The sequence below is a fragment of the Heloderma suspectum genome, chromosome 7, assembly GCF_057233095.1.
Source record: "Heloderma suspectum isolate Gila_16-S chromosome 7, 16-S_ref, whole genome shotgun sequence".
Classification (NCBI taxonomy): Eukaryota; Metazoa; Chordata; class Lepidosauria; order Squamata; family Helodermatidae; genus Heloderma; species Heloderma suspectum.
In genome coordinates this window covers 5,769,850-5,797,360 of record NC_139464.1, presented here as the reverse complement: position 1 = coordinate 5,797,360, position 27,511 = coordinate 5,769,850, and the positions used below count along the sequence as shown (strand labels likewise).

At 47.0% G+C, this 27,511-nt stretch overlaps 2 protein-coding genes across 19 annotated transcripts in view; one reads left to right on the top strand and one right to left on the bottom strand.

The window, feature by feature from the left end:
• The window catches only part of FBH1 (F-box DNA helicase 1), a 48,044-nt gene extending 46,776 nt beyond the window's left edge, over positions 1-1,268 (bottom strand). The window contains exons 1-2 of the mRNA XM_084811865.1: positions 1,210-1,268; positions 2-291 (exon numbers count right to left, since the gene is read on the bottom strand). Coding sequence (XP_084667991.1) covers positions 2-291; positions 1,210-1,268 — 349 coding nt within the window. The remainder of the gene's footprint in view (position 1; positions 292-1,209) is intronic.
• Positions 229-25,558, top strand: ANKRD16 (ankyrin repeat domain 16). 18 transcript variants are annotated; one of them, XM_084809013.1, is made up of 10 exons: positions 229-305; positions 1,722-1,762; positions 2,415-2,640; positions 2,917-3,282; positions 6,308-6,528; positions 8,392-8,434; positions 12,546-12,654; positions 18,165-18,326; positions 22,614-22,692; positions 25,322-25,558. In XM_084809013.1, the coding sequence occupies exons 4-10, from the start codon at positions 2,945-2,947 to the stop codon at positions 25,495-25,497; spliced, it is 1,128 nt and encodes a 375-aa protein (XP_084665139.1). In that variant the 5' UTR covers positions 229-305; positions 1,722-1,762; positions 2,415-2,640; positions 2,917-2,944; the 3' UTR covers positions 25,498-25,558. The 18 variants fall into 18 exon arrangements, with proteins under 18 accessions (XP_084665139.1, XP_084665134.1, XP_084665140.1 ...); XM_084809008.1 differs by lacking the exon at positions 2,415-2,640 and adding an exon at positions 1,847-1,956; XM_084809014.1 differs by lacking the exon at positions 1,722-1,762.
• Positions 25,559-27,511: the final 1,953 nt, after the last annotated feature.

The following is a 27,511-nucleotide window of genomic DNA, read 5'->3' as shown; positions in this document are numbered from 1 at the left end:
CTCCGATCCCGGCGCACTTTGCGAGCAAGACTTCCGCGCCCGCGCCCGCGCCCGCCTTTGCACGCGCATCCCAACTCGCTTCCAGGGCCTCTCCCACAACCTACGCCTACTGCCCGCCTAGGCAATGAAGCCCGCCCCCTGCCTCCGAGCGACGCTCCGGCTGGCCGGTCGCAGAGCTCGCTGGCCTGCGGCTCTTCCGGGTCCAGCGGGGCTGTTGCTGCGGCTCGGGGAGGGCGAGCGGAGCGTTGCCGGAGAGAGTGGGCGTGTTTTCGGTTCCAGCTCCAAAGAGGCCTTAAAAAAAGCAAGTAAGCGCTTACTTCCGGCGCCTGTGGTGGCGCTTACCGTCTTCTGTGTGCGGGGTAAAGAGTATTGGGGCGACAGAATGGGTCAGTCCTACTTACAGTAGACCCACCGAAATGCTGAACGGGACTTGAGTGAGGCTAACATTCGATACAGATCCATAGGAGGGGAAAAAGCACACGTGTTGACCCTAAGAAAAATGCCCCAATCCATAATATTAGTCTAATAGGTAACCAACGGATCACCAAAAAAAAAAATGTGCAAGCTTTCGAGATCTCCAGGGTTCTTCATCAGGCAAGATGTTGCAAAAAGCGGGTTGGGGGGAGGGGGAGAAAAAGGGAACACACACGCACACACAGAGGAACATGTGTACAAAATCCCTAAGGGTGCGATTCTATGCATGATTACACTGAAAAAAGCCCTACAATTCCCAGCATGCTGGGAGTTGTAGAACTTCTTTCTGTCTAAACATGTATAGGGTTGCACCTTACCTGAGGTTAGAAGCTCCCTTTCGTTGCAATGCTTTGAAATGGGTGTACCCCTTCCCCCCCCCCCAATTCTCTCTATCCCTGTTGCCTTCGAAACAGAGGTTGAGGGCTTTTAAGCATTCAGAGGGGCTGGTAATATCTTGCCGTTCTTTTGGATAGTGTTAATCGTTGCTTGGGGGGGGTGTTTTGTTTCTTTAATGCTGTGATTTTAACGTGTTATGGTTATTCCTCAAGGAGGTATTGATTCCAGAAGCACACCTTTTGGGAGGGCGGGGGTTGTAAGCCGCCCTGGGTATTTGTTGGTAGAAGAATGGGGTATAAATAAATATGACAAGTGGGACCTGCAACAATCTGTTGCAGCACGGAGTTCTCCTTTTCCCGGTGCCAGATAGCTGTGCCCTTTCCCAGCATACTCCGTTACCCTTCCCCCTGGCATTTCTTCCCTCCCTCCTCAGCCCACATTTCATGCCCGCTGAGCATATTCAGCCCTCGGTGGGCTCTTTTGTGGGCTTTTTTCTTTGGGGGGGATTTTTAAAAAGATGTATTGGGGGGGTACTTCTGCAAACTTGGGCTTTTCCCCCACCTGCTGAAACCTCCCTCTTGTGTGTGGATGGTGTCCTTTTGGCTACACGCGCGGAGGATGAGTTCGGTGTTGGTATATAGAATTATTTCTTTTGTTCTTTTTATCCATTAAGCTCCTGCGTGAGCCTGCTTCCGCCATCGCCTGTAGCAATCGACATCTGGGGGCGGGAGGGGTAGTAGGCTCCTTGGAGAGGGTAGCAAGGGAAACATGTGGCAAGGCATGTAGTAGCAAGGAAGACGTGTGCCTTTAACACCTGTGGCACACTGTGCCTTTCGAACCTGGCAGGCTGAAATACACCAGGCGGAGCCTTTCTCATCACTTCCCACCCCCGCCTGTTCCCTCTTTTGCAGGCTCTGTGGGGCCAGAAGGCCAAGAAATACGCCAGGAAGTGGTAAGTCTGTCTCACTTCCGACGCAGAGTCTGGGAAGCGCTTAAGAACCGTAGGGTAATCTTTTTCCTTGTCCTGGTGGTGCAGGGTGTGTTTGCAAGAACAACAACAAAAGTTGGGGGAGGTCTTCTGTGCCCAGGAAGGAGTTCTGCTGCTGCATTTGACATCTCACGTGGATCCGGCTTGCTCACATAAAGGTGCATTGCTCGGAGGCTGTTGAACAACGATTGCCGTGAGAGGGAGCCCCACTGAATCCGTGTGACTCGCTTCTCGCTAAACATGTGCGAGATCCCTGCCTCTTTTATGGAGAAGAATAACCATATGCTTCTCTGGGGAACTCCTGATTTCTCTGACTAGTTCCTGGTTTTGTAGTGCAGCGTTCAGAGCCTCCATTCATTCGCTTGCGCGCGTTCACACTTTGCAGTTGTGGGGGCAGTAGCTGTCTTTCCTTTAATTGTGTTATTTTAATCCATGATCATAGATTAATGTTCAGTGATCAGCTGGCTGGGGAATGCTGGGAGCTGTGAGACTTTTTCGGCCTAACATGCATAGGATTGCGCCCTAAGTGTTTGCCATTACACCTCTGCCAAATTCAAGGCGGGTTATGTGACACACACGATTCCACATCTTTTTCTTTCCACTCTCTTAATACTAGAACAGCCTTCCCCAACCTGGATCCCACCAGAGGTGTTGGACTACAACTCCCAGCATCCTTCACCCACCACCTCGTTCTACTGTCAAGCAGCTCTTACCCGTAGGAAGTTTCTCCTAATATCTAGCTGACATCTGCTTCCCTGCAATTTTCACCCATTGAAGCCAGTCCTGCCTCCTGGAGAGACAGGCCAGATGCGATTTAAAATAGCAAGAGGTTATTCATTCAGGTATATTACACCACCATTTCTAATACATAACAAGAAGAGATCAGCCTTGCTAACCCTTCACAAAAACCTATGCATGCTTAGAAATAAATAAAATAAGTGTGCATAGGATTCCAGCCCTTCATGGATTAATCTAAAACAAAAGAGGGATGTCTTTTTTTTCTAAAAGAGATTGTCTGAATATGAGGAATTTGAAGTTGCTCTAAGTTGTGGTGAAATATTATTAATAAATGCTGAGGTTTCTCTCTAATTCTGGATTTTTGTCCCTCCTGCTACCAGGAGCCACGAATTCTGATGGTGGTCAGAGATGGCCAAAGGGGAATCGCAGAAACTGCTTCCCAGGTTAATTCAAGAAGGGAAGCTCACCCTCCTTAAAGAAGAGATTCAAAATGTTGGGGATTTGAGCAAGGACGTAAAGAAGAAGCATTTTGGGAAGTTGGGGGACACTCTGCTCCACTACGCAGCCAGGCACGGACAGTTGAGCATTCTCGGTTACTTAGCTGAGACCTTGGAAATGGACACTGAACTGTTCAATAATGATTACAAACGGCCCCTCCACGAAGCGGCCTCCATGGGTCACAGGGACTGTGTCTTATACCTGCTGGACCGAGGAGCCACCGTTGATTGCTTGAAGAAAGCCGACTGGTATGTTGCCACCAGATTTTTTTTTTTGGCCTTCAGCTCTGCTTGTGCTTAATCACATTTACCATGGCCCGCCAGAACCGGCAACACTTGATTGCAGTGTGGATTGCTTCTGTTCAGATCGAGGTTGGCAACATGCGGGCCATGTGCAGCCTGCCAGGCCCGCAATTCTAGAAGACAACCAGGCCTGTGGGGAGCACACGCGTTGGCTAGAAGCAGAATCGCGCTCCCAAGAAGGTTCTGGGAGCCCAGTTCTGCTTCTGAACAAGGCACACGCTCCTTGCACGCCTTGTTTTCTTCTAAAAATGTGGGGGGGTTGCTGCCGCTGCGACAAATTCAGCAGCAGGGAGGTATACCCCCACCAATGGGTTCCGGGGGGACAGGTCGCCCGCCACAGTGTTCAGGGTTCCAGACACTACATTCCATCCACCCCTTTTTTCCCCTCTCCAACAGTCAGTCAGTGTTTTGGACCAACTGAGCATGACCAGTTTTCATAGGGCTGTTTTGGGGGTATTTTGCCCACTTGGAGATTATTTTTCTAAAAGAACAATCCTAGCATATTTAGACAGAAAAAAGTCCTATAACTCCCAGCATTACCCAGCCAGCTATGCTGGCTGCGTAATGCTGGGAGTTATAGAACTTTTTCCTGTCTAAATATGTACAGGATTGCACCCTAAATATATTTCGTACTTCTGCAGAACTTGGGGTTCCACCTCCCTCTTCGGCTTCGATGGCGCTGTTATGGCTACGTACAGATCTATGCTTGGAAAATGACATATAGGAAGTAATGCTTTAGGAGGGTTTGAAGGGCTTCGTGTATGTTACATCTCTGCCATCCTGAGGTTGAAAGTGAGAAATCATTTTGCCTGCAGCCACCTACTGTGTTTATAGCAAAAAAGAAGAGACTGGAGTTGCATAAAGCATCAGTTCAGTCCTAACACCAAACCATGGTTTGGCATTGCAAGGCCAAGTCTGAAAGGAGGATTGTGCACTCCTTCCTCCCTCTTTGCACGTTCACAGTGATTACTTCCTGGTTTTTGACAAACCATAGTGTGCTGTTACATACAACCCAGTAAACTATGGTTTGCGGTTGTCCTACAAACCAAAATCAAACTTTGATTTGCAATGAAAGTTAAAACGATGATTTGCCAATTCAGAAGGAATGGCGAGCTTTGGTTTGCCAGAAACCAAGAAGTAACTGAATGCAAAAGGTGGAGAGGATGCGCATGAGCCCACAACAACTCCTAGATTTGTTCTGATGCCAAACCGTGTCTGAACCGATAGACAAATTAAACTCCTGTGTTAAACTGAAAGCTGTTTGGGGCCATGATTCTCTGTAGATCAGGGAAGGGCACCGAGGCCAGTTTCACCCTCCTGGAAATCCCTGGGGCCGCATCACTTCCATGTGCCACGAACTTTCAGCGGCACCATCCTCAAATCAATCAGTAACGTCAAAACAAAGGCTCTAGAACTAAATTTGGTCTCTGAAGGCCACCATCACAGTTTGCTGCTGAAATCTGGAGCTGCGTGCCGCTGATCATCTTGTGCTGTCACCACCACCTCAACAGCAAATTTGGCGGTGGCAGGGAACAGCGGGGGCCGCACTTAAGGCCCATGGGCTGCATGTCACCCACGCTTGCTGTTGATGAAGAGTGGCATTGCTCTGCCCCTGGTACCTCCATGGTTATAGCGCATCGTATGGATCTGGATTTAACTAGCAGCTCAATACGTATGTAGAATTGTAGCATAATGTCCAACATTCTGACCACTGCACCACACAGTCTCTTCTACAGCTGAACTCATTATATAGAGAGAGAGACAGAGAGAGACAGAGAGAGTAATCTTTTCAACAACATTTTTCTAAATGTAAAAGATGTTCCTGTGCCTCTTCACTGGAACATGAGAACATGGCCCCTGACTTCTGATTTAATTATTTCTTTAGAATTAAAATGAGGCCTGACCTCTTCCAGAGCACATTTTCTGGAGATTTATTTATTGATTACTCAAATGTATATACTGCTTTCCATAGGGTTCTCAAAGCTGTGAACATAGAATGTCATTACTATCAAACAACAATAAAACATAGCAATAAAACTACACAATAATAAATAAAAGCTGATTGACATTAAAACTCCACATTCTACTGTGCGCTACAGACCAGGGATGTTGGCCGCTTCCCTTAGCAAAAGTGAGGCTCGTTGCAACAGATGGCTTTATCAGTAACGTAAATGTGTTGCATGAGGTAAAATAGTACTGGAGATTACACGTTTATTTTTATTTATTTAGTACATTTCTAATCCGTCCAGTAACTAATGTTCTCTGGACAGATTACAACCAGTTAAAAAGTTAAAAAGCCATTTTAGAACAGTTAAAAATATAAAATACAATGCACATATTTAAAAGAATAAAATGCAATATAATAAACAGCAAACAGCACAATTATTTACAAAGGGCTCACGCTCGCAAAAAATACATCCTTCAAATTGCTTCCTCAATAATGGCATTTTTTGACACCAGGCCATGTGGCTTTCATGTTCCCCCGCCCCACCAAATGCCTTCAAATATTGGTCAAAGAACCAGCTTTCCTTCAAAATATTGAAATATGTGACAGCTCCATAAAATGGTGGTTAGGACTAATGGACTAGATCCAAAGCTGGGAAAAATGTGGCCATCCAGATGTTTAGGGCCTACAATTCCCACAATCCTTCACCATTGACTATGCTGGCTAGGGCTGATGGGAGTTGTAGGCCAAAATGTCCAGAGGGCCACAAGTCTCCCTTCCCCTGGACTAGGGAGTGTGAAACAACATTGTGTACTACTTAAAAAACAAAGCAGGAATGGACGTTTGCCATGTGTCTGGCTTTCCACTTTCCTCAGGATTTGAAATATTTTTCTGATTGGCCTAAGTCTGGCTCTAAAATATTGAATGCCGGCTCCTATGAATTGGAATGATTTTTCCATCCCGGATAATAAATTGTGACCTCTGTCATTCATGCCTCCGCCACCTCCTCTTCCTCCCTCCTTCTAGGACTCCCCTAATGATGGCTTGTACAAGGAGGAACTTGGAGGTCATCAGAGACCTTGTCCAGCATGGAGCGAACCCCTTGCTGAAGAACAAAGATGGCTGGAATTGTTTCCATATAGCCAGCCGTGAGGGGGACCCTCAGGTCATCCGGTACTTGCTGGACGTCTCTCCTAGCAGCTGGGACACAGAAAGCAAGATCAAAAGGACCCCTCTGCATACAGCAGGTAGGGCCTATGCTAGCTGGGGGGGTTATCCTAAGAGTGATGAGTCGCCCCAATAGTAAGTAGAGGATGAATATTCCGTGTGTGAAATGAACCATAGTCTTGCACCTTGAGAAGAGATGATACTTTGCTTTGGCCCTCCCCAGTTCAGTACCAGGGTGTTGGGCTCTGCACCCCACTCCAAAGGGTGCTGTCCAGTTCCCTTGGTCACCAATCGAGAGGCGAAAAGGGTCTGTGGAGGGAGCAGCAGTTGTGAACATGGAACTGGCTGACAGGAAACATTTGCTTGGAGGAATCAATGCCTTGACTCACCATCATCCATCATCTCCCACCTCCTTCTAAAGCAGGGGTGTTGAACCTCTTTCAACCCAAGGGCCAACTTCCATTTCGGAAAAGATCTCGGGGCCCGCATTCCAGTGGCGGTTGGGGCCCAAGGCAAAAGGAACAGGGCCAAAAACACCAGCATATTTTAGCTGAAAGCTCTTCCTGCCAGTCACTAAGCCTTGGGAGAGGCATGTCAAGCTTTTAAAATGGGCGAAAGGTGCAACAGCCATGAAACCAGCAAACAATCAGGGGAAAGGAAGTGGCAAACCCCAGAGGGCTGGATTGTGACTCTGCGTGGGCCCGATTTGGCCCATGGGGCTGAGGTTCAACACCACTGTTCTAAAGTGAAGTGACTACGGTGGAGAGAGTATTGGGATTGGAGCAGGGAGGTGGCATCGGATTCCCTGCTCAGAGATAGCCCCATGAGCCAATCACTGGGCCAGTTCATATGACATGGCAACTTATTGTGGGTTAACGACCCCGCGATTAGCTGCAATGCATGCAGGCTGCGTGCAGCCGCCATTTTGAATATGTGACCTTGGATTGGGGTGATGAGGGATTGCGGTATGTCATGCGAAGCTGGACATTGTGGAGGAATCGAGGGTTAAACAACCCACAGTTAACCCAACTACTAATCAAGAGTTAAATAACCGATGATAACCCAACATGTAGTGCAAACCAGGTCACAATTTATCAACCTAACCTACTTCACATGAATGCTTGTGAAGATCAAGGTGGCCTAACTCCATGGATGCCTTCATAAGCTCCTTGGGGCAGGATAAAATAAATAGCTGTCTTCAAGGTATACCCCTTGTCCACACACACACACACAAGAAATTCTGGGATATATCGCAGCTACATGTACTTCCTTCACCACTGGGATCATCCACAGGTCATTGTGCTTCTTTAAGGAATTGTGGCCTTCACCCACCAGAGTTAACCTTCCTATCATTTACACCAATTGGCCATGCTGGCTGGGAATGATGGGAGTTGTAGTAACCAACACATCTGGAGGGCACCTGCTTGGGGGCGGCCGGCTTACATCTTTCATTTTCCATGAGGGCGAACAATGAAGAGAGAAAAATCTGAACTTGGAAGGCATGACGGACCTCAACCATTTCAACTTCTGATTCGCCCTTGTTTAAGTGTGCGGAGAAATCAAAAGATTGAAACTGAGTTCAAGGGTTATCTCAGGCTAAGTGACGGCACACGGGGTGGGTGGGGAGTTGTTTTTTTAATATATAAATATAATTTTATTAAATTCATTGTAAAAAGGGGAAAAAAAGAATCCGTTACAAAGCTATCAAGTCCGATGCAAACAGAAAAATGAATGAATGAATGAATGATCATAACAAACATCCTATTCTAATTATATCAAGGGTCCTGACAACAAAAATATCAGTAACGATGAGAGGAATTTGCACTTGTGACCAAAACATGAAGGGAAGGGAAAGTATATTTTTAAAAGGATATAGCCTCCTTTGTTTCTCTCTCTGTAGAGCATCAGAACCATTTCTAATTCCTTTCCACTCTCTCGCCCAGCAATGCACGGATGCCTGGAGGTCGTGAAAGTCCTCCTTGAGAGGTAAGCAGACTTCTTGTCCTTGTTTCCCCGGTGACTCAGCTCTCTTTCCTGTACCCACCGCTTTCCCATAGGTACTGTTCTGCTAAGGATTGTTGAGAATTACATTTCAGATTGGCTTTGATCAAAATTTACCAAAATTCACAAAGTCTTCCATATTTGGGACAAAAAGAGGTTGAGATTTAAAAAAATGTGAATGTGGGAGAAACTGAGATTGACTGATTCGTATATCCAGGCCCAGGGCATTGAGTGCTTGTCGGTGTTTGTCTGTGTTTGAATCCCTGTGTATTCAGGCATGTTAGAGTGGAATGAGGGCTGCCACCTCTTTCTTCTCACAGGCTCCTCATCTTTCACAGCTCTGTGGTGCATTATGGTCCTCTCTATGCTGGGAATAGTAGTACATGTTCAATTAGGCCAGAGCAGATGAGTGAGAATTTTATTTCAGTTCCTTTCTGAGAAGGATTTACTCAAATTTGCAAAGCTCTTCATAGTTGGGAGAGAAAGAACTTGAGGTTTTAAAAATTCAAATGCAGGAGAAAGCACAGCTGACAGAATTGCCCATTCCTGGGTTCTGCTAGGGTGACTGCTTTTGCATCATCCAAAGAGAATAAATTGCTCACCAGAAAAGAAGACAAGATGATGCAGGTCTGCATAAAAATTGCACATGCTAACATGATAGACAGACAGATATGCAAATATAAAAATAATTACTATAATTTAATACAGTACAAAGAATCTTATATAAGCATACGGTAGTGTAAGGCTTATTACTAGAGATCTACCAGACCGATTTTGCTCATTTCTTTTAAAACTGAAGCTTGAGCAGTGTAGACATGCAGAAAATTTTGAAACTTTGAAAAAGTTCAAAGCTAGAGCTTTGGGCAGCTTGGGTAGGGGGAAAGGAAAAGGGAGAGGGATGAGGTTAATGCATATGCCCCACACTGCATGTAACGTAACACGTTGTTACATTACATGTGCTCTTCAACATTTTTATTAATGACTTGGAGGTGGTGCAGGGAATGCTGATCAAATTTGCAGATGACACAAAATTGGGTGGGATAGCTAATACCTTGGAAGACAGAAACAAAATTCAAAGTGATCTTGATAAGCTAGAGCGCCGGGCAGAAAACAACAGAATGAAATTTAATGGCGATAAATGCCAAACTCTGCACCTAGGAAAAAGAAACCAAATGCACAGTTACAGGATGGGGGATACTTGGCTCAACAACAGTACAAGTGAGAAGGATCTTGGAATTGTTGTCGATCACAAGCTGAATATGAGCCAACAATGTGATGTGGCTGCAAAAAAGGCCAATGCTATTTGGGGCTGCATTAGTAGAAGCATAGCTTCCAAATCCTGGAAAGTACTAGTTCCCCCCTACTCAGCACTGGTTAGGCCTCATCTGGAGGACTGTGTCCAGTTCTGGGCACCACACTTTAAGAAGGATGCAGACAAGCTGGAGAGGGTTCAGAGGAGGGCAACAAAGATGATCAGGGGACTGGAAACAAAGCCCTATGAGGAGAGACTGAAAGAACTGGGCATGCTTAGCCTTGAGAAGAGAAGACTGAGGGGAGATAGGATAGCGCTCTTCAAGTACTTGAAAGGTTGTCCCAGAGAGGAAGGCCAGGATCTCTTGTTCATCATCCCAGACTGCAGGACACAGAATAATGGGCTCAAGTGACAGGAAGCCAGATTCCGGCTGAACACCAGGAAAAACTTCCTGACTGTTAGAGCAACAGGACAATGGAACCCATTCCCTAGGGAGGCGGTGTGCTCTCCCACACTGGAGGCATTCGAGAGGAGGCTGGACAGCCACCTGTCAGGGATGCTCTGACTTGGATTCCTGCTTTGAGCAGGGGGTTGGACTCGATGGTCTTATAGGCCCCTTCCAACCCTACTGTTCTATGATTCTATGTCACACAGTGTGTGTATGCACGTGTAATAATGCTTACTCCTGTGCAGTCGTAGTGTGCTGGGCCAATGAAAGGACAGGCACAGAATGTTGGGAAAGGGGCTAAAGAAAAGTCATTTGGTGATAGTTAGAGGAGGAGGAAGAGCAGCTGAGGAGAAAGAGCTGAAAGGACATGAGAGGGAGAAAAACCTTACATCACATGTTTTCAACCTCAGACTTCAAGAAATGGTAAATGACCTTTTTTAAAAAAACGTATTTTTTGTATTCACCTTTGCCGGTTTATTTGTAGTACATTTATTTTAAAAGTGTAAAGTTGTTCCAGTGGCAAGGGAAACAGGCAATCATACTTTTATCCAATTGTTCACAGACTGCTGGTCCCTGTGGTGACACGGGATTTGCACTAGTTCAATAGAATACATATAACAGATGTACAGTACATCTCATCATAGGAAGGAAGATGGCAGCGAGGTGAGCTGTATGTCCGTTCACTCTGCTGTCCAGGTGCTAACTCTTGACAGGTGACTTCAAGGCCCCTGCCTGCTCGCCCTTGTTATGGTTCTTTTGTCTTTTAAACCGGACTTGGACTAGACAGCCCTTCAAACAGAGGACAGGTCCTCTGTAAAGTAGGGCATGTGGCCACCCTCTGTTCCACCCAATTTTTCAGCCCAGCATTGGCTTTCTGTCACCGAGGCTCAGTTCGCATCTGCCCAGCAAAAGCACAAATGCAGTAGTTTAATTCTGCGCAACACATTTCAGCAGCATAAGTATGGCCACTTTCATAAGCAGGTTTCTAGCCCTTAAGACTGCAGAGGAGAAAGGGCCCTTTCTCTGGTGGTGCCTTAGCTATGGAACTCCCTCCCTATGTTCCCTCTCATGGTGATTCTCATTGTACACCCCAATCCCCAAGATCACTCCATACGTGAGGGAATGTCCATACATGTCCATGCTAGAAGTTTGTGGACATGCAGAAGCCGACAGGGGAACCCTGCAGTTTCTATGGTGTTTGATCTTCTACCTTCACTGTACTTGAACAGACAAATTTCAAAGGACAAGTGCAGCAGGAAGCCATTGAATTGGAATTCCCCTAGCCTTGATTGTGTTTCCCTGGGCATAAACAATGGTTAAAAGTGCTGTACAAGCTACAGAGAGCGCCAGGATTTGTCGATTTGGCAGTGTATTATATTTATGCTACGTTTAGAAGCCTCACAGTTGTGGTATGTGTCATATTCCCGTTACCTTTAGCCCTTTCCATGTGAGTTGCTTGGCTCATCATCCAGGGTCATCCAGTCCTATATGTATAACACCTACCATCTTTTTCAGTCCATTTGATTTGTCTGATGATCACAGGAACCATTGGGGTCTATTCTTACCGCTGAATCTCCATTGCCAGGGGAAAGCTTCATTGCTTGCATTTCTGTCTCTTAGTTTGTTCAAGGCTTAAGAGCCTGCCCGGTATAAACAAGGTGGTTATCCCACAACCCATACATCAGGTTGGTGGGCACATTTGGAGTTTTGAGGGAGTGTCATAGGTGCTCTCACTAAATGGCTTCCATCGGGGAATTTTGAGAGTGTGTCATAGGTGCTCTCACAAAATGGCTGCTATCAGGGAAGTTGCCAGTTCATAAAATGGCTGCCACAGTGGGCATGGCCGGGCACAAAACACTTTCCTGGCAGGCAAAAGGGTGGGACGAAAAGAAAGGTAACTTCCCCAAGAACCTACGTACAGGGCAGAGGTGGGGGTCTGAGCTCCAAACTGCTCCAAACAGAAAGCTACTTGTTTGAACCAAGAGAAAGATGGTGCTGGAGGGTAGCACTACACTCTGAGACATGTCAGCCTGGCGGACGCCAAGAGAGGTGTCTACATGGCAGTGGAGGCTAGTGGCTCTGGTGTCAGTCAGGCGGTGAACCCACTCCAGGTTTCAGTCGGGATTTTTCACCTTGGATATCTAAAGGAGTTCTGACTGGTTGTAACTGAAACCCAGAGTAGATTCACCACCCTACCGACATCGGAGCCACCAGCCTTCACTGCTACATGGGTGCCATATTAGAGACCCCAGTCGTTCAGCCGTAGTGCATTGTGGGGGTGGGATCGTGCCAGCCTTGCCCTCTGATGCAGCCAAGCAGCCACATCCGTAGCGGGCTGTGTGGACGAGGCCTGGCCTCTGCTTCATTCAGCCTGCCCTTTCTGTACTTATTCCAAGGTGCCACTATGAACCGGACAGCATGGACAAATGTGGAGTCACTCCCTTTATGGATGCAGTACAAAACGGGCACCTCGCTATCGCCCAGCTGCTTCTACAGAAACATAAGGTCTGTGCGAATGACGTGGATACAAAGGGTGTGCCATTTTTAAAAACAAAGGGGTGCGGGGGAGCCAGTTGGCCTTAAGTCTTTCTTGCTATCAGCTGTGGATATTTTTAATGGCTCCATAATATATTTACCATATTTTAAGGGCTGCGTGGTGTGTGTTGCAGGGGGGTGGAGGCGGAAGGAAATCCTGAGGGGCGACAGGATGAGGAAGGAAAGGAAATCCAAGGTAGGTGGCAGAAGTAGCCTGGAGAAGGAGGCAATCCTGGCTGAGAATAATGAGGGAAGTGTGGGGGGGGGGCACAGCGGGCCCTGGCAGGCGTCAGCGTGGGCTCTGGCAGGCACCAGCGTACCTACAGGCCCCACACTGCCGACCCCTCCTGTAGATCATCCTTATTTTTTTCATTTAGGGCACAATCCTTTGGCCGCTAGACAGCATCTAGATGGCCATAGGATTTTTTGTTGTCTGGGAACTCTGAGGTTGGGTCCCAGAAACCCGGCTCCCCACCCCCTGCGCCGCTGCATTGTAGCCAGCGTGGTTCAGCCTTGGCTCCGTGCTCGTAAGAGCAGTGTGGAGCAGCCAAAAAGAGGGCGTTCCTGGGGGCAGGAGGGGATGGCAGAAGCGCAGTTACAACGCTTCCGAGTTTGGAGGCGGCCAACTATCCCCATAGGATTGCGCCCTTATTTATTTTAAATATTTCTTGGCTGCTTTTCAGGGAGAAGCCCTCCCAAGGCAGCATACAGCAATTAAACTCACATAATAAAAACCGATGCGGTAATAAGCACAGTAAAAACAGCAGACCTTAGGTGCAGTTTCCTCGAAATAGATACCAGATGTGGCCCACAGTCTTCTGCTTGCGAAACAGTAAACTTCTCTGGGCTCGTAGTGCGCTCATTCTCCGAGTGCCGGTCCTTTTATGGGGCCAAAGTGGTGCCACCCCCACATCGGAGGGAAGCATCGGCGGGCTTGGGGAAACCCCACGGTTTGCAGAACTGGGGGGGGGGAATCCTAAGGGGGAAGCCCCAGAAAATAGCCCATTAGGAACTAACCATGCTTAATGGCTACAAAACGTTGAGGGTCTCTTGGGAGGGGGGAATGGAAAACTGGGGGGGAGTGCACAGGGGAATGGGATAGAGTGGAAAGGAAAGGGGTACTGCTAGCTGGTTGGAACCCTGAACAGGAACCCTGAACAGGAACCCTGAACAGGAACCCTGAACAGGAACCCTCCACGCTGATTTGAATGCCCACGCGCGATAATAGTTGATACCTCCGTTTTTTGGTTTGTGCTTTTTCTTTATTTACTCTATTGAATGTATGTATGTATGTATTAGATTTATTGATCGCCCATCTGGCTGGTCACCCAGCCACTCTGGGCGATGTACAGAGTATATAATAGAACAGTTTAAAACAATAAAGTTCTACAGTAAAAACATATTTCTAAAAATACCCTTGTTGTTGTTGTTGTTCAGTCGTGTCCGACTCTTCGTGACCCCATGGACCATAACGCCAGGCCTTCCTGTCCTGCGCTCTCTCCCGGAGCGTGCTCAAGTTCATATTCATTGCATCCGTGATGCTATCTAGCCATCTCATCCTCTGCCGTCCCCTTCTCCTTTTGCCTTCAGTCTTTCCCAGCATCAGGGTCTTTTCCAGGGAGTTTTCTCTTCGCATTAGGTGGCCAAAATATTGGAGCTTCAGCTTCAGTATCTGTCCTTCCAATGAGCACTCAGGGTTGATTTCCTTTAGGATGGACTGATTTGACCTCCTTGCAGTCCAGGGGACTCGTAAGAGTCTTCTCCAGCACCACAGTTCGAAAGCATCAATTCTTCGGCGCTCAGCCTTCCTTATAGTCCAGCTCTCACAGCCATACATTACTACTGGGAAAACCATAGCTTTGATTAGACGGACCTTTGTCGGCAAGGTGATGTCTCTGCTTCTTACTATGCTGTCTAGGTTGGCCATAGCTTTCCTCCCCAGGAGCAAGCGTCTTTTAATTTCATGGCTACAGTCACCGTCTGCGGTGATCTTGGAGCCCAAGAAAGTAAAATCTGTCACTGCTTCCATTTCTTCCCCTTCTATATGCCAGGAAGTGATGGGGCCAGATGCCATGATCTTCGTTTTTTTAATGTTGAGTTTCAAACCAGCTTTTGCACTCTCCTCTTTCACCCTCAACAAGAGGCTCTTGAGATCCTCTTCGCTTTCTGCCATTAGGGTGGTATCGTCTGCATATCGGAGGTTGTTGATAATTCTCCCAGCAATCTTAATTCCGACCTCTGATTCATCCAACCCGGCATTTCTCATGATGCACTCTGCATATAAGTTAAATAAGCAGGGTGACAATATGCAGCCTTGTCGTACTCCTTTCCCAATTTTGAACCAATCGGTTGTTCCATGTCTGGTTCTTACTGTTGCTTCTTGACCCTCGTACAGGTTTCTCAGGAGACAGGTAAGGTGGTCTGGTACTCCCATCACTTTCAGAATTTGCCACAGTTTGTTGTGATCCACACAATCAAAGGCTTTAGCGTAGTCAATGAAGCAGAAATAGACATTTTTCTGGAATTCTCTTGCTTTCTCCATGATGCAGCGAATGTTGGCGATTTGATCTCTAGTTCCTCTGCCTCTTCTAAACCCAGCTTGTACTTCCGGTAGTTCTCGGTTCGCATACTGCTGAAGCCTAGCTTGTAGGATTTTGAGCATCACCTTGCTGGCATGTGAAATGAGCGCAATTGTACGGTAGTTTGAACACTCTTTGGCGTTGCCCTTCTTTGGAATTGGAATGTAAACTGACCTTTTCCAGTCTTGTGGCCACTGTTGAGTGTTCCAGATTTGTTGGCATATTGAATGCAGCACTTTAACAGCATCATCTTTTAGGATTTTAAATAGTTCGGCTGGAATACTGTCATCTCCGCTAGCTTTGTTGTTACTAATGCTTCCTAAGGCCCACTTGACTTCACTCTCGAGGATGTCCGGCTCAAGTTCAGTGACCGCACTATCATGGCTATCAGGGACATTCAGATCTTTCCTGTATAGTTCTTCTGTGTATTCTTGCCACCTCTTCTTAATCTCATCTGCTTCTGTTAGGTCCCTGCCTTCTTTGTCCTTTATCATGCCCGTCTTTGCACAAAACGTTCCCTTGAGATCTCCAATTTTCTTGAAGAGATCTCTAGTCTTTCCCATTCTGTTGTTTTCCTCGATTTCTTTGCATTGTTCATTTAAGAAGGCCTTCTTGTCTCTCCTTGCTATTCTCTGGAACTCTGCGTTCAGTTGGGTATATCTTCCCCTTTCTCCCTTGCTTTTCGCTTCCCTTCTTTCGTGAGCTACTTGTAAAGCCTCATCAGACAGCCACTTTGCTTTCTTGCATTTCTTTTTCTTTGGGATGGATTTCGTTGCTGCCTCCTGAACAATGTTACGGACCTCCGTCCATAGTTCCTCAGGCACTCTGTCTATCAGGTCTAATCCCTGAAATCTATTCCTCACCTCCACTGTATATTCATCAGGGATATGATTTAGGTCATACCTGAACGGTTTAGTGGTTTTCCCGACGTTCTTCAATTTAAGCCGAAATTTTGCAAGAAGCAGCTCATGATCTGAGCCACAGTCAGCTCCAGGTCTTGTTTTTACTGACTGTATGGAGCTTCTCCATCTTTGGCTGCAAAGGACATAATCAATCTGATTTCGATATTGACCATCTGGTGACGTCCATGTGTAGAGTCGCCTCTTGTGCTGTTGGAAAAGAGTGTTTGCTATGATCAGCATGTTCTCTTGGCAAAACTCTATTAGCTTTTGTCCTGCTCCATTTTGTACACCAAGGCCATGCCTGCCTGTTATCCCGGTGATTTCTTGACTTCCTACTTTAGCATTCCAATCCCCTATGATGAAGAGGACATCTTTTTTTGGTGTTAGTTCTAGAAGGTGTTGTAGGTCTTCATAGAACCGATCAACCTCAGCTTCTTCGGCCTCAGTGGTTGGGGCATAGACTTGAATTACTGTGATGTTGAATGGTTTGCCTTGGATTCGTACTGAGATCATTCTATCATTTTTAAGATTGTACCCCAGTACTGCTTTTCCCACCCTTTTGTTGACTATGAGTGCTACTCCATTTCTTCTAAGGGATTCTTGCCCACAATAGTAGATATGATGGTCACCTGAATTAAATTCGCCCATGCCTGTCCATTTTAGTTCGCTGATTCCCAAGATGTCGATGTTCAATCTTGCCATCTCATGTTTGACCACCTCCAGCTTACCTTGATTCATTGATCTGACATTCCAGGTTCCTAAACAATAGTGTTCTTTACAGCATCGGATTTTCTTTTCACCACCAGACACATCCACAGCTGAGTGTCCTTTCGGGTTTGGCCCAGCCGCTTCACTCTTTCTGGCGCTACTTGGAAATACCCTCTGCTCTTCCCCAGTAGCATATTGGACACCTTCCGACCTGAGGGGCTCATCTTCCGGCGTCATATCTTTTAGCCTTGTGATACGTTCCATGGGGTTTTCTTGGCAAGAATACTGGAGTGGGTTGCCATTTCCTTCTCCAGTGGACCACATTTTGTCAGAACTCTCTGCCATGACCTGTCCGTCTTGGGTGGCCCTGCACGGCATAGCTTATGGCTTCACTGAGTTACGCAAGCCCCTTCGCCACAACAAGGCAGTGATCCATGAAGGGGAAAAATACCCTAACCCACCCCAAATGCCTGCCTGAACAACCACGTTTTCAGTGCGTGGCAGAAGCTCGTTAAAGAGGGGGCATGGCGGAGTTCCCTAGGGAGGGAGTTCCACAGAGTGGGGGCCACCACAGAGAAGGCCCTCTCCCTCATCTCCACCAGTCTAGCTGTCCTGGCTGATGGGACAGAGAGAAGGCCACCTGAGGCTGATCTTGTTAAGCAGCCTGTCTGGTGTTGCTGGAGGCGCTCCTTAAGATACTCTGCATTTCTTATCCCCCCCTCCCTGATTCATCTCTATTTTTTCCCCTTGAGTAACTGCCACTGCCAACATGTTGCCCTCCTCTCTCCCAGTATTCTGTTACACTCTAACTCAGTTTTCCCCAACCTGCTGCCCTCCAGATGTGTCGGACTGCAGCTCCCATCATTCTCAGCTGGGAATGATGGGAGTTGCAGTCCAACACATCTGGAGGGCGTGAGGTGGGAAAGGCTGCTGTAGCGTGGCGAAGAAATGGAGCCGGGAGCAGGGCTACACTGAAAGGAGCTAGGCTTGGTTCTCAATGGCTCCCCTTCAGTTCTATGGGACAAAGTTAGCGGGCTGCAATTCGAGACCCTGGTTGCTTCCCCGCCAGCCCTTTGCTGTAAGATTGTCACCCTTTGTTTTCTCACCTTTGGCGGAGCATCCAGATGTTGCATTCTAGCATTTTTCTGAATGGTCTTCCTGCCCTACGACACTCCGCTCCTAGCATTCACATCAGCAGGGTTTGCACAAGAGAAATAATTTCTCCTGGCAGGTTGCAAGTCCAGATGTTAAGCAGGCTTCTCATGCAAGACTTTCTGATCCCCACCCTCAGGCTTGTGACAGCACCAGGGACCTGCTTGGTGCCCAGCCGTTGCACCAAGCTGCGGTCACGGCACAAGATGATGCCCTCCGGTTCCTCGTGTTGAATCTGGGTGTCGACGTGGACGCGAGAGCCACCTCGCTGCAGCTCACCGCGCTGCATTACGCCGCCAAGGTCCTTGCTCTTCCTCTTTCGAGGCTTGCTGCTGCTGTGGTTTTGTTAGATCCAAGCATTCCTTTCCCAAGAGGCATCAGTCCTTTAAAAAAAACAAGACAATGATCCTCTACCCATGTGCCGAAGTTGCACCAAATCCATATTATCCATGGTTCAAACCACGGGGGGGGGGGATGAGTGGGACATGCAGGCTGAACTTGGACTAAGAACTGGAAGACATCATTGGCCACGATTCTCTCTGGGTGCAGAATAGTATCCCCCAAAGGCCAAGAATGTCAAACCTCAGGCCTACTGGCCAAATCTGGCCACACCCTCCCCCCCAACTGCTGATAGTTTGCTGGTTGCACGACTTTTGCGCATTTCCCTCCCATTCTGAAAGGTTGAAATGCCTCTCCTAAGGCTTAGCGACTGGCAGGAAGGGCTTTTAACCGAAATATGCTGTCCTGGCCCTGCCCATCTCTGGAATGCTGCCCCCAAAGAGCTTCTCTGGAATTAAATTCAGCCCTCTGGCTGAAAGAGGGTTGACAGACCCTCTCAGGAGCATTGCATTAACGTGGGACGATCAACCTCCCCCCCACACTAAAAAAGAATCAGACTTTTTAAGTTTGTCCCCCCTTTCCCTTTGTCCCCATGCACCACGAACGCAGCCCCCGAGAGCTTCTCCAGAACGGAGTCCGCCCCTCGGCTTGAAAGAGGTTCAGCACCCTTGGCGTCACCTTTCATGGCCCCGGGGCCCAATCTAGGCAGTAATTTGATTTTTTTAAAATGCCCTCGTAGAGTTATCTGTCAGGAAGTGAGGAAGGGAAGGGAGGAACGCTCAAACCTCAGAAATATCTGAGCTGATCTCTGAGTTTGTCTCTGAGTGAGCAGGTGGGTTGCGTATCATGACCTCAGCCCTGCCAGCACTTTCTTTTCGACCACAGTTCGTCACAGCAACTTCTGCTTTTCCTTTTCAACGGGGCTGATGCGGCCCCTGCTAATTTGGGAAAGTCTTTGTCGCACAGTTCCTCATATTTGACTGAGAGGAGCAGGAAGACGACTGTCCCGCTCGTGGGCACTGGAGTGCGGATCTTTTCATGTGCCAAAGCCATGGGGCCCGTCTCGCCGGGGGGCGGGGGGACGCCGGAGCACAAACGGAGCACCAGCCCCTGGAGGCTGGTGTCAGTGGGGTGGTGAATCCGCTCCGGGTTTCAGTCAGAACCAGTCAGAACTTGGATAGCATCTTCGGTAGCTCCTTTAGAGTTCTGACTGAAACCCAGAGTGGATTCACTGCCCCACTGACCTCGGAGCCACTGGCCTCCACTGGTCCCAGCCTAGCGAGTCACAAGTTCCAGCAACAGGCAACCCATCCGCAGTGCAAGATGAGGTGTCGCCTTGGGAGGTGGGGTGTGGAGAGCTTTTGAGTGCCATTAAGGGGAGCAGAATGGGAAAGGGAGATTAGACCCGTGGGGCACAGCCCAGCAGGTCATTCTCCTCCTGAGCTCGTGCACGGTTCCCATTTGTTTCAATGAGGCCCGCACAGGAGGGAAGTTTTCCGGTGGATTGGGCCCTATTTCAGTTAGTGGGGATGGTGAGGCAGTTTTCCACCTCAGGCCCCCATACTGCCTTAGACCAGCTGCTATATTAACAGCTAGATTCTTTATTTTTGTTAAAGTAAGTTGAGAGTAAATGTGAATTCTGCATCCTCTCCGGTCCCACTTCCTTTGCTTTTGCTGCTCTGATCACACATAACCCTCAACCCTTATTTTAAGCAGTATTAGACTATCCCCTTGAAAAAAAGAAGCTTTCTCCAGGAATTCTCTTTTGGCAAGAAAAGGCCAATTTTGTGCCCTGGATAAGCTGTAACAATTAAGCAAGTGTGCTGATTTGCACAAGTTCTTCAGCTTTGATTGGCCACAGGCTGCTGTGAGGAGCTATGCAGGTCACTGGAATCTGTGGTCCCTAGAAGTCATCTCAGTTACTGCTCACCGAGTGTTTTAAGCTTATATCGGCAGTTGATAAGGGCTAGAAGCTTGATGTTTTTAAAATGGACTCTTAGATCCTCAGAATTCTACAGGCGCTTCCAGAAGGAGGGCTCCCAGCCAGCCTCTACCAATGAGAAGGCATTGTGCAGCTAATCCATCTTTTTTTTTTTCCTAATGGATTATCTGGGGTAAGAGAACAGATAAGAAGAAGTAGTGGGAAACGGTGGGTGGGATGCAGTTGTGCACATGTGTGGGACCGTAGCCATCTCTCTGAGTGGCCCCGTAGCCATCTCTCTGAGTGGCCCCCTATTTCAGACGGGACGGCAGGCTGAGTCTATATAATGCAGTTTCCAGGGGGTAGCCATGTAAGCAGGCATTCAAGCCGTGTAAGCAGGCATTCGTCCCTGCCTTTTCCTCCAGTATCTCCTTCCAGTGGTAGCTACCACCAAGGAGGCCTTTTTCCCTGCTTTCTCACTTCTCACTTGCCAAGGTTATGCTTTGATTACGAGAGAAACACCTCTGTGCAAAATACCTCTTTCCTGTCAAGGCAGTTAGCCCAGCAGTCAATTTTACATGCTGCTTGATGGGTTTCCGACCGTCACTGTCGCTCTGAATTCCTCCATTTAAAAATAAGGCTTTTGATTTAGCTCATCATCACACGTTTATTGTACAAACCAATGCCACGATGAAAGGAATATCACATTTAAAAAATACAAATAACTGGAAAGTAAAAAAGAGAAATACGTATACTGTACAACGTGGACCTTCAGCCCCAGGTTCTTCCAGCATACCTACAAAATTTGCTCTCACTTTCTTTGCTGCTAATGCAAACATTGATACTCAAGATCAATGTTTGCATTAGCAGACAATGCAAACTGGAGAGGGTACAGAGGAGGGCAACGAAGATGATCAGGGGACTGGAAACAAAGCCCTATGAGGAGAGACTGAAAGAACTGGGCATGTTTAGCCTTGAGAAGAGAAGACTGAGGGGAGATATGATAGCGCTCTTCAAGTACTTGAAAGGCTGTCACAGAGAGGAAGGCCAGGATCTCTTCTCCATCATCCCAGAGTGCAGGACACGGAATAATGGGCTCAAGTGACAGGAAGCCAGATTCCGGCTGAACATCAGGAAAAACTTCCTGACGGTTAGAGCAATACGACAATGGAACCCATTACCTAGGGAGGTGGTGGGCTCTCCCATGCTGGAGGCCTTCAAGATGAGGCTGGACAGCCATCTGTGAGGGATGCTCTGACTTGGATTCCTGCATTGAGCAGGGGGTTGGACTCGATGGCCTTGTAGGCCCCTTCCAACCCTACTATTCCATGATTCTGTGAAGAGCTGGTTGCCGCATCCGGGCCTGACAGCAAATAACAGACTGTTTTTACATCTGATGCAAACTCATGGGATCCTAGGATATCAGCTGATTTAGTTGGCTGCCAGACCAAGGTAGCAAAAAATACGCCTGCTGTTCATTTCTTACTGTGTCGTCCTGGTCTTTGTACTTTCCTGCAAAAAAAAAAAAAAAAAGAAAGGCAAAGCTACTTAAACCTTTTTCAATAATAATAATAATAATAATAATTTAACATTTATATACCACTTTATCTGCTAAAAAGACATCAAGGCAGTGTACAGCAATGTAAAACAACAAAACCTTTAAACAATAAAAGCGAACATTAAAAACAGTAGAAACATTCAAATCTTTAGGGCATAATCCTATGGTCCTGGGAGAGCATCCCAGTGACCACAGGATTTTTTGGTGCCACGAATGCTGGGTTGTTTGAGACTCATTTATAAGGTAAGGAACTGTACTAAAAACACACATTAAATTCCATATCTTTTTTTTTTTTAATTCCGTATGTTCATTCTGGGGTAGCAGGCTTCCTTTTTGTTGGCACTGCTTCTGGAACCACCTTAATCCAACCTTGGTGATGCTGGCTGCCTGATTTACAGCTAGGACGTCGACCTTTTCTGTCCGAATGGGAATTAATCCTCTCAATAAATCTTCAGCTGCCAGCGTGTGGCCCATGATAGATAAATCACAGCATTAAATCGGAGAGCCAGTGAGCATCATCCATCGTGTGAAGTGGACTTTGTACAAGCAAAGGGTGTGATTTGCCGCTGAGCTGTTCTCACACCCAACAAGGGAAATGGGGCCAGAGTAGGTTTCCTGACCTGCATCTTTAGCCATGCTGGCTGGGGATGTTGGGAATTATAGTCCAACCTATCCGGAGGACAGCAGTTTGTGGGAAAGTTGGCGTAGAAAATGGAAAAGGTTCTGTTTTGCTGAGCTGTGTAAATTGCGTCTTTTCATTTATAACGCAGGAAGGACATGCAGGCACAATCGAGACGCTTCTTTCTCTCGGCACCAATCTGAACGCTAAGGATGGGAAAAACCGGACTGGTAAAAGACTTTTCTTTCATCTGTCACAATGGGATTATGGCAGGCATCGGTTAAAACCTGCAGCAGCTGAGACCTGTGTCTTGATGAATTTGCCATTTCGGGAGCATGGCGAGGGCTGGGATTTCCACCAACAACTCACACCATACCTCGCACCGTCCCCAAGGATCCCCTGACCCACAAGAACAGACTGGTGGCAGGGGATGGGGAGTGCAGAGGGCTACAGAGGGAAGCAGGAGGCAGGAAAGCCCTGTTCTGAAGTTCATGCAAGGGAGACTTGAATCCAAGCCATTGTGTGTGTGCGTGTGCATGCGTCTGTCTTCAGTGCATTCTCTGATATTGGCATCAGTTAAATACAAAATCTGCCACCTAGTTCTGGAGCTTCAGACCAGTGCCAGTCTAAAGATGTTCATATCTTTTACACCCCATGGAAACTCACATGTCTAAAGCTCATTTATGAGCGCCTTAAAGGAGCTTGTCCCTATTAAATAAATTAGGGCACAATCCTATGCATGTTTAGACAGAAAAAAGTCCTACAACTCCCAGCGTTCTCCAGCCAGCTATGCTGAGAGTTGTAGGACTTTTTTCTGTCTAAACATGCATAGGATTGCACCCTAGGGCTCAAAGAGTCCAGAAGTCAACCCTCCAGCCTCCTCTCCTACAAAGCACGGCCATCCGGGGCCAAACAACCTACCATATGCTGCAAGCGGAGAGGAGGTGGCAGAAAAGGGGGTCTCATGCCAGGAAACCAATCCATATAAGCCATTGAGAAGCTTTTTTAAAAAATAGAAAGCCAGTCACTGGGCATTGTCGCCTATTGGAAGATTCCTTGTCAGCTTCATATATGCCACCTAGTCAGACCTGAGTGGAACCAGCTGGATGAATGTTCCAAGGGGAAATGGCAGGTGAGAAGAGGGGAGAGTGCAGCTGTATTCCACCTAGGACCTTATCCAGCCTGTTATATAGCAACTTTCCTTGATCGCCATGGGTGACTAGTAAATCCATGCAGACAAGTGCATGAAATTCCATGCACGTGAGTCAGCAAACTGGGAGAGGTGGGAGGGGTCGCTCCTGACCCTCCTCTGCCAGCCCACTTTTGTTTCCGTGCTAACTGTAGAGGAAGAGACGTCTCTTCTTCCATGGCCAGGATGGGACCATTTCCCCTCCACTACAGCTAGCAAGGAAGCACAGGCTACTAGTATCTTAGCAGGCTAGTAAAAATAAATAAGTTGCAGGCTAGTAATTTTTGTGAGTTTGTTACAAGGCTGATCTTACCTCTAAAGGAGGCTGGAAACTGTGCCTGCAAGGAAAAGCTATGGGGAGAATCTAAGATCATATGGGAAAAGACCCCTTCCTAGCTATAATTGAAGTACCAGAATAAGAAATATGGATGCAGCCACATAAGCTTACAACATTAGCAACATTAGGATTGCCATATTTAGGATGCAGTGCTATGCATGTTTATACAGAAAACATCCTACAATTCTCAGCATTCCCCATTAAAACCTTTTGATTAAAAAAAAAAGTTCTACTGATTGATTGGGCAATACAAGTAAATAAACAAACAAAGGTTTTATATAATATAAATAAAATCTGCAAATGGCAGGGGAGAATGCTGCTTTTAAGTTGGTTTCTGCTTCGACAGAAACGTGCTTCTTCTAAAACTCAAGTAAGTGTCCTTTTTTACCCCCTTCAAAACCTGTTCATTGTATTTATTTAGTTAAAGCATTTATATACTTTAAAGTATATAAATGCCATCCGATTTCAGGGTGGTGTATGACCAATTGTATCAAAGTCCAAGCACAGGAATAACATTCTTAAAGTTACGTTAAAATACCCAGTTCTGCAAGAACGTTTTTGCCTGGTGCCAAAAAGGCTGCAGCATGGGTGCCAAGCGAGCGTCTTTAGGGGGGCCTTCTATAACAGGGGTGCCACTCCTGAGAAAGCCTTTTCTTCTGCTGAATCAGGTTCCTCTGATAAAGGAGGCACCCCAGAAGGGAGCCAGCAGAAGATCTTAAAGCACAAGCTGATTGATACAGGAAAAAGTCCTCCTTCCAGTATTTGGGTCTCAAGCCATTTAGGGCTTTAAACCTTCATAGTCATTTGTAGGTGGAGAAAGACTTAGAGCTTTTCTAGACAAGGATATTTAACCCACTGTGTCTACTTCTGTTTCGTTCCAGAATTAAAATCACAGCTTTGCATAGATTGTTTTAATTTCCTGCCTTTCCACTACATAACCTCTAGGTGGCACTGTGGTATAGCAGAACAACACAAATATTAGCGCTTGGAGATTAGCGCTTTTTTTCCCTTACACAAAAATACTGGATTTTCCCTACTCCAACCCCCCTGCTCCCCGCCCCAAATTGCTTTTAAAAACTGGAAATGCAAATGGAAGGTGATGACGTTGTCTGAAGCTCCCATCAACAACCATGAGGGAAGAATGACGACTGCACAATAAAAGCCTTGTCTAGAAAAGCTCTTGAGCAACTGAAAACTACAGTAAATTAATCAGCTAAGATTTAATCAATCGAGTGGCAGCTCTGAGCAAAATGGCTTCACACTGCCATCTTAACACAGAATCCTTCTCCGGTTCTGTTTCAACACTAGTCCATTTTTTTGTCTCCTCTCACAGCTCTGCACATGGCATGCGCCGGGCAGCATGCAGCATGTGTGCAACTCCTCCTGCAGGCAGGGTTGCGAGATTCTCCAGACAGTACCGGAACATATGCACGGCAGCTGGTGAAGAAGTCTACCCTCCTCCAGCTTTTCAAGGAGATGCATCAAACTGGCTTGTGCCAAAGAGAATAAAATCATTTCTTTCCAGAATCTCCCAGCTTTGTTTCCCCATGGGACTGCACGTACAACATACTCAGTTAATGGGGAAACTCATTCCGTACCCTGAGCCAATAGCATTGTGGGAAGAGGTTATTTTGGTTGTCCCAACTGTGTGTGCAAAGTACAGCCAACCTGGGCTCAGGGGAGACATGGGTGTTTATTTCAGCAAATGTGTGATCCCAACCCCATGTTTGCTGAGATAACCAGGGTAAGAACATCAGAAGAGCCCTGCTGGATCAGACCAAAGGCCTATCTCTGCCTTCCAGATGGGGCATGATGGGAGGTGTAGTTCCACATATCGGGAGGGCACCAGGTTGGGGAAGGCCGATCTATCTAGCCCAGCAACCTGCCTGTTTGTCACCGTGGCCGAAGGGCTGCTTATGGGAAGCCCACAAGTGGGACATGAGTGCAGGACACCCCCCCCCAACCCCATATCCCCCAGCAACTGATGTACATAGGCGTACTGCTTCCAATACTGGAGGTAATATGTAGCCATCATGACTAGTAGCCATTGACAGCCATATCCTCCCATGAATTTGTCTCATCCCCTTTTAAAGTGATCCAAGTGCCGTGGCGACATCTTGTGGCAGCGAATTCCATAGTTTAACTCTGCGCTGTGTGAAGAAGCCCTCCCTTTTGTCTGTCCTGAATCTCCCACCAATCAGCTTCATGGGAGGACCCCAGTGGGTTCTAGGACTATGAGAGAAAGAGGGATGGAAATGTCTCCCTATCCACGTTCTCCACACCATGCATAATCTTATACACCTCTGTCATCTCCTCCTCCTTTTTCTAAAGTAAATAGCCACAAAGGCTGTAACCTTTCCTTATAGGGGGAGTTGCTGCAGCCCCTTGACCATTTTGGCTGCCCTTTTCTCCACCTTTTCCAGCTCTACATATCGTTCTTTGAGGTGCAGCGACCAGAACTATACACAGTATTCCAAGTGTGTTTGCACCATAGATTTATACAAGGGCACGATCCCTCGGATGGAATTTGCCTTTCCCACAGCTGCACCACCCTCAGAGTTGTCTCATTCTCTTATGTATTTATTTTACAATATTTATATACCAGTCCACAGAGCAGCGAACAACAAGATAAAAGAATACAACACCATATTAAATCCATCAAAACATTTTAAAAGAAACAGATTTTAATTGAGCCGCCTGTAGCCGCAGGCCCTCGTTCAGATGTGCATGCAAACCTGCATGTGACCACACATATATGATGAACCTGGAAATGTAGAGATCCTTTGCAGGGGTGTGGTGCGCGTAGAGCAGATCATGCATGTATTGGTAAAGATGGCGAAGAAATAGCAGCGCTTTATTTTACCATAAATGTTTACAGAAAGAAAATGTTTTGATAACAGTCCTCTATCACAGAATTGTTAATTCTCCTGAGTGCTTGATTCAGCAAGGAAAGGGTGCACAGGGATGATTCTGTGAGTGGGCTGGAGTAAGCCCAGGGACTTTCCATTCTGAGTCCCTGTGTGCTCACCATGTGCTCCTGCGAGCTCCAATTGAATTGAGGGGGCGTGGCCTGAGGACTCCCAGCAGCTGTGTGGGCGGGGAGTTTCAGTCTGTTTCCCATCTCCTAGCTGAGCAGAGCAGAGGAAGCTGCTCCAGCTGGTCTAGGGGCTATACAAGCAAGCAAGCTCCTAGAGAGCGAGCGATCAGAGAGAGCGAACAGGTAGAGCAAACAGTAGTTCGGCAGGGGAGGCCCCTAACAATTTTTAATTTTTTTTTCTTGTAACACACACTTCCATACCAGTGGGACTCTGTTGTTAACCTCCAGTGAATAGAGGACAAAGCACAGGCTCTGCCAGTACAATCAGAAAGCTAGAAACATAAAGGGAATATAGATCATAAAAGGAAAAGACTCTCCAGTGGAGGTGACCTGCAAGGTATGTGCAATGTTTGTTTTCTTGCCTGAGATCAACATGGCCTACACGTGCAAGTTGATTACACTGTTGGAAGAAAAGGTAAGAAGAGG